Source organism: Notolepis coatsorum, assembly GCF_963971535.1.
Source record: "Notolepis coatsorum genome assembly, chromosome: 19".
Lineage (NCBI taxonomy): Eukaryota > Metazoa > Chordata > Actinopteri > Aulopiformes > Paralepididae > Notolepis > Notolepis coatsorum.
In genome coordinates, this window is record NC_140183.1 from 81,614,261 (window position 1) to 81,620,260 (window position 6,000).

The 6,000-nt window shown below is 44.5% G+C and overlaps 1 protein-coding gene across 1 annotated transcript in view; it reads right to left on the reverse strand.

Annotated features, from left to right (window-relative positions):
* rnf115a (ring finger protein 115a) overlaps nt 1-5,578 on the reverse strand; it is a 35,376-nt gene extending 29,798 nt beyond the window's left edge. Inside the window, exons 1-3 of the mRNA XM_084336536.1 lie at nt 5,485-5,578; nt 848-906; nt 448-502 (exon numbers count right to left, since the gene is read on the reverse strand). Of these exons, the coding sequence (XP_084192662.1) occupies nt 448-502; nt 848-906; nt 5,485-5,562 (192 nt within the window). The 5' untranslated portion in view covers nt 5,563-5,578. The remainder of the gene's footprint in view (nt 1-447; nt 503-847; nt 907-5,484) is intronic.
* Between the last annotated feature and the right edge of the window lie 422 nt (nt 5,579-6,000).

A 6,000-nucleotide genomic window follows, 5' to 3' on the forward strand; every position in this document is an offset into this window, starting at 1 on the left:
GGCAGTATTGAAGCGTTGCAGAGTTGTGCCGAGTCCCGCAGCATCTGACAAGGCTCTGTGAGTGAAATATGAATACCATGGCGAAAATATGAAATTATGATCAGAATCACGTCGTACGCCGTTATTGGCCGAATTCGCATGAACTTGAAACCCGCTGTACGACGTTTTTGGCGGGGAAAGGGTTAATTAACAAAGTAAAAAAAATCGGTTCCTATTAGAACCGGTTCTCTGTGCCCAACCCTAATTATATGCAGGTGTATTCATATATATATATGATAATGAGTGACCAGAAATCAAGAGTCAAGGAAGAGTGAGAGAGCGGAAGCAAGCATGCATGAGTAAAGAAAGTAGAAAAGGCAATGGTAATGTGAAAAACCTGTAAATCCTCTACCCCACCCCCCAATCCCTCCTCTACCCCACAACCCGTTCCCTCCGCACGTCTCGTACCTCTGCAAACTGTGTAGCTGTGTCATCTATCCCGTTAGCACCACCCTCTAGGAGACTGAGGGAAAACAGCGCAGAGGGGGACAAAAGACTTTTCATTAACATCCAGTTGAACTCTCAACACATTCACACCCTCCCATTCACTCAGTAACTAACCATGCAGCATCTTCAACCGGCCCTGGTCCGTCCAAAAATAGTTAGTTCTAGTCTTAAACTGTGTGGTTCTCAGTCTAAAGGTCTCTAGGGCCAGTACTCAGAGGAACACTAGAAAATTATCTGAAACAAAATGTGAAGTAAACTGCATTTAGCTCATGCGCTCGCTTGTTCCAGCCCAACATGAACAGGCCTTAAGGTCACAGGTTGTCTGGAGCTGTATGGTAGAAATCTAGTATGGAGCCCTTACCTGGAGTCTTCTGTTACTTCCTCTATGAACCCTGAATCACATCTTGGACAGATGTACTCCTAAAAAGAGGCAGGACACTGCATTAGACACACAGGTAGATAGTAGGGATGAATTAGACACACACAGGTCAGGTAGATAGTAGCGATGAATTAGACAAACAGGTAGATAGTATGGATGGATTAGACACACGGGTAGATAGTAGGGATGGATTAGACACAGGTAGATAGTATGGATGGATTAGACACACAGGTAGATAGTATGGATGGATTAGACACATGGGTAGATAGTAGGGATGGATTAGACACAGGTAGATATAGTATGGATGGATTAGACACAGGTAGATAGTAGGGATGGATTAGACAGGTAGATAGTAGGGATGGATTAGACAGGTAGATAGTATGGATGAATTAGACACACAGGTAGATAGTAGGGATGAATTAGACACACAGGTAGATGGTAGGGATGAATTAGACACACGGGTAGATATAGTAGGGATGAATTAGACACAGGTAGATAGTGGGGATGAATTAGACACAGGTAGATAGTGGGGATGAATTAGACACACAGGTAGATAGTAGGGATGAATTAGACACACAGGTAGATAGTGGGGATGAAGACACACAGGTAGATAGTAGGGATGAATTAGACACAGGTAGATATAGTAGGGATGAATTACACATGGTAGATAGTAGGGGATGAATTAGACACAGGTAGATAAGGGATGCTATGATATGAAGATGTTGGTCGATACCAATATATCTATTATGGCAAATAATAACTAATATGGATATTATGGTCTGTATAAAAGTTCCTACGGTAATCCCATTTTGTACTGACATGAAAACGTTGTAAAATGGAAAGTCTGTTTCTGCTGTCTATTTCATTTTCAATACTATTGTAGACTGCACATGCAAGTACCCACAACATCTGTGGGAAAAGAAACACCAACACCTGTACAGCTAGGCAGATAAATACATTTGTTTATCTGCATATTTGAAAAGTGTGCAGGTAGGGTAGAAACACCAAATAGGCTTATATAAAAACATTATCTAAATACTGCAGCAATAAAAATTATTAAAATGAAATATAAATATAATAATCATTGGTTGTTTAGTTAACATCTGGCCAGTTCTGCTCATCGATCGGACCAATACGATAAATAAAATAAATCGCTAAAATCGTCCGATACCCAATGATGGTTGCTGATATCATGCATCCCTAAAGATACACAGGCTCAACCTCCTTACACAATGGGTGGGAGTCAGAAAAAATATTGTTAATTCAGTGTCAGCATTCCCACTGTTTGTGGGCATTGTGTAACCCAGTGCCTGCTTTTTTCTTTTAACAAATGCTACTTGGAGATAGAGCTGGTCTGCCTGCCATGGAAAGGGTGTGGGGGTGTCAGACAGAATGAGGAAATGGCTTGCAACAGCATAGGCTATAAGATGAAAACCAGTCAGTTCTGATATACTGAGAAGTGAAGAAGAGGTGTCGCTTGGTACAGTCAAAAATACTTGATGCGATCACCAGATAATAAGTGTAATTTTAACATGAGGGGTTTGTTCCTTGTATGGATTGGGCTCAGAGATGGAGGCACTTCTTGGAATGGAGTGACACATCGATAAACTGGGGTACTGTAGTAGTAGACAGCAAAGACATGTCTCGGCACCGAAAGTGAATTTAGCTTAAAGTGGAAATGAAGCAGTGCGATAAATACATATTCATAGCATCACATTAGTATTTAGATAAGCCACAGAAGAAGTCACGTTATAAAAATAAGCAGTTTCTAAGAAAAAACGATTTGTTGTGTACATTTCTGAAGCATTTAGCATTATGGGCGCGGCCATTTTGTTGCTGACGTCATACCGGGGGTTGGGTGTATACACTCTGGTTAGCTGCCTATATTGAATGGGTCAGTCAGCAAATAAAATGTTGCCTACAAAACAACGGGACCGCGGTGGTTCTGTTTGTATTGCTCCTGGCTGTTCAAAGTAATTTTACCATGTGAGAGAGAGGAAAGTTGGTTAATTTCCACAAACTGCCAGTGAAAAAAACAGTGTTGTTGACATGTTGGCTCGGGCTGGCTGCACTCAGGCGGCGCGACCAGCCTGTTGGACAGGGAAGGAGGATCTGCAGCGAACACTTCATTGCCTCGGATTATGTTGTTGGGGTGGGATGTTTGTCCAGAAGACCACTAATCAGCTGAAGCCGGACGGAGCGATCGCTAGCTAGTTGGCACCAGCCGGGGCCCGGCGTTAGCTCTCGCTAGCTAGCGTTAGCAACCGGAGCGTCGCGGAGCATTCAGCCTGCTGGCTACACAGCTTGTGTAGCCAGCGTTAGCTCTCGCTAGCTAGCGTTAGCAACCGGAGCGTCGCGGAGCATTCAGCCTGCTGGCTACACAGCTTGTGTAGCCAGCGTTAGCTCTCGCTAGCTAGCGTTAGCAACCGGAGCGTCGCGGAGCATTCAGCCTGCTGGCTACACAGCTTGTGTAGCCAGCGTTAGCTCTCGCTAGCTAGCGTTAGCAACCGGAGCGTCGCGGAGCATTCAGCCTGCTGGCTACACAGCTTGTGTAGCCAGCAGGCTGAATGCTCCGCGACGCTGGTTGAAGTGGGTCTAGGTAGCCAGCAGGCTGAATGCTCCGCGACGCTCCGGTTGCTAACGCTAACTAGCTAGCGAGAGCTAACGCCGGGCCCCGGCTGGTGCCAACTAGCTAGCGATCGCTCCCGAGAGCTAACGCCGGTCTGTCTGTCGAAGACCGAGGGAACCGCGTCCGGCTTCAGCTGATTAGTGGTCTTCTGGACAAACATCCCACCCCAACAACATAATCCGAGGCAATGAAGTGTTCGCTGCAGATCCTCCTTCCCTGTCCAACAGGCTGGTCGCGCCGCCTGAGTGCAGACAGCCCGAGCCAACATGTCAACAACACTGTTTTTTTCACTGGTAGTTTGTGGAAATTAACCAACTTTCCTCTCTCTCACATGGTAAAATTAGTTTGAACAGCCAGGAGCAATACAAACAGAACCACCGCGGTCCCGTTGTTTTGTAGGCAACATTTTATTTGCTGACTGACCCATTCAATATAGGCAGCTAACCAGAGTGTATACACCCAACCCCCGGCATGACGTCAGCCATGACGTCAGCAACAAAATGGCGGCGCCCATGTTGAAAACAGGGATATTATATTATATTTTTCAGACAAATAAGATAGATTTCACATTTGATTATAGAACCCTGTCTTACACAAGGTACACAACAAACAAACTAGGATCACATTGCTCACTGCTTCATCTCCACTTTAAATGGCAGGCTAGGAATAACAGGAGATTACCGCCCAGGACGACCATAAACCTAATGGATTCACCCAGATGGCTTCAACGTAGGTTATGGCAGACTGACACATTATTGACTGCCAGACACACACGGAACACAAACAAACAATAGAGCTATGTTAGCTCGCCACGTTCACCATTAGAGTCTGCTGCAACACAATCAAAGCAAACGCAAGACAGCTCAAACTGATCAAGGGCCATGATGTCAACGTTGAGTCGTTTTACTTTGATTGATTGATCTTTGATCTTTATTAACAGATTTCAGAATGGGTACAGTACAGTTCAATACATACAATTGTCAAGGGATTGATTGATTGAAAACTTTATTAACAGATTGCAGAATGGGTACAATACAGTACAGCTCAATACACACAATTGTTAAGGGGATGCAGACCAGAGAAAGACTTTAGTCTTGTTTACATCAGGGTCCCCCATTTTCAATTCATCAGGACATATATGACATACAGATAAGACAGTACTGCTACATCTATACATTTATGACATACCAATTTGCAAATACAGTACCGGTTGTGATACAAAAATAGTCAAGAAAAGGGAGTATATACATTTGACGTAGAAACTGTACATTGGAGGAGGTTGGGTGGGGTTGTGTGGGGGGGGGGGTTGGGTACATTGGGATATTGACAACCATACTGGGTAATTTACATTGGAGGTGGTTGGGGGGGGGGGTGCAGATTTTCGTCTTGTTTACATCAGGGTCCCCCATTTTCAATTCATCACAACATATGACATACACGACATACTTTCGCTGGCAAAATTAAAAGTTAAATCGAAAGACAACATGATACGTGGCCTACTTTAATCTAAAACACGAACTACAAAAAAACAAGCATAACATAACATTGGGATTAATGGATGTTATTAACATTAGTATGATCGACAAGCTAAAACAGTGATTGCTTCCCATCTGTGTTTTTTTTGTTGTTGTGGAAAACACAAAATCCCCGAACTGGCTATGAAAAACGAAAAGCACAAACGTTATTATCACAACAAAAAATGCTTCATGCAGAGAAGTTTAACCGCGATATATATTATAAATCTTTGGCGAACATAATTTCGAGTATAATAACGCTAACTATAGCAAAAGCGAGTTGGGCCACCAGCACCATAACAACAAACAGCAGACAGGCCCCCCTCCCCGGCTAACAGGCGAGCAGCGGAACCCGTCAAGCTAGCTTAGCTAGCAAGTGAAACTAATGCTATTTCAAACTAGGACCGCATTGTTGTCAACCGCGAGCAATGGAAGCATCGGGAGACAGGTCAAGAGAAACAAAACATTTGCCTTACCGGGAGCTTGGGGCTCACTTCTCCCTTACAGCAGTGGCAGAAGAACCGATGCGGGGGTACAGCCGCAGCCTCCGCCATCTTCCCCGGAATACTGAGCAGCAGAAACAGTGACGTCGCTCCTCTAACGAGTAGGGTATATCTGCAGAGCCACAGAGCCCAACGTCTGGGCGGGGCTTCGTGGCTTGGACTAGGTTTGACTGTGCGTGGGCGGGGCTTCGTGGCGTGGACCTTGTTTTGCACTACTGCGCATGCGGATGAGGGGGGGGGGGGGGCTCTCTCGCTCGCTCTCTCTCTCTCTCTGATTGATTGATTGATTGAAAACTTTATTAACAGATTGCAGAATGGGTACAATACAGTACAGCTCAATACACACAATTGTTAAGGGGATGCAGACCAGAGAAAGACTTTCGTCTTGTTTACATCAGGGTCCCCCATTTACCATTTTCAATTCATCAGGACATATATGACATACATACATGACATACAGATAGTCAGTACTGCTACATCTATACATTT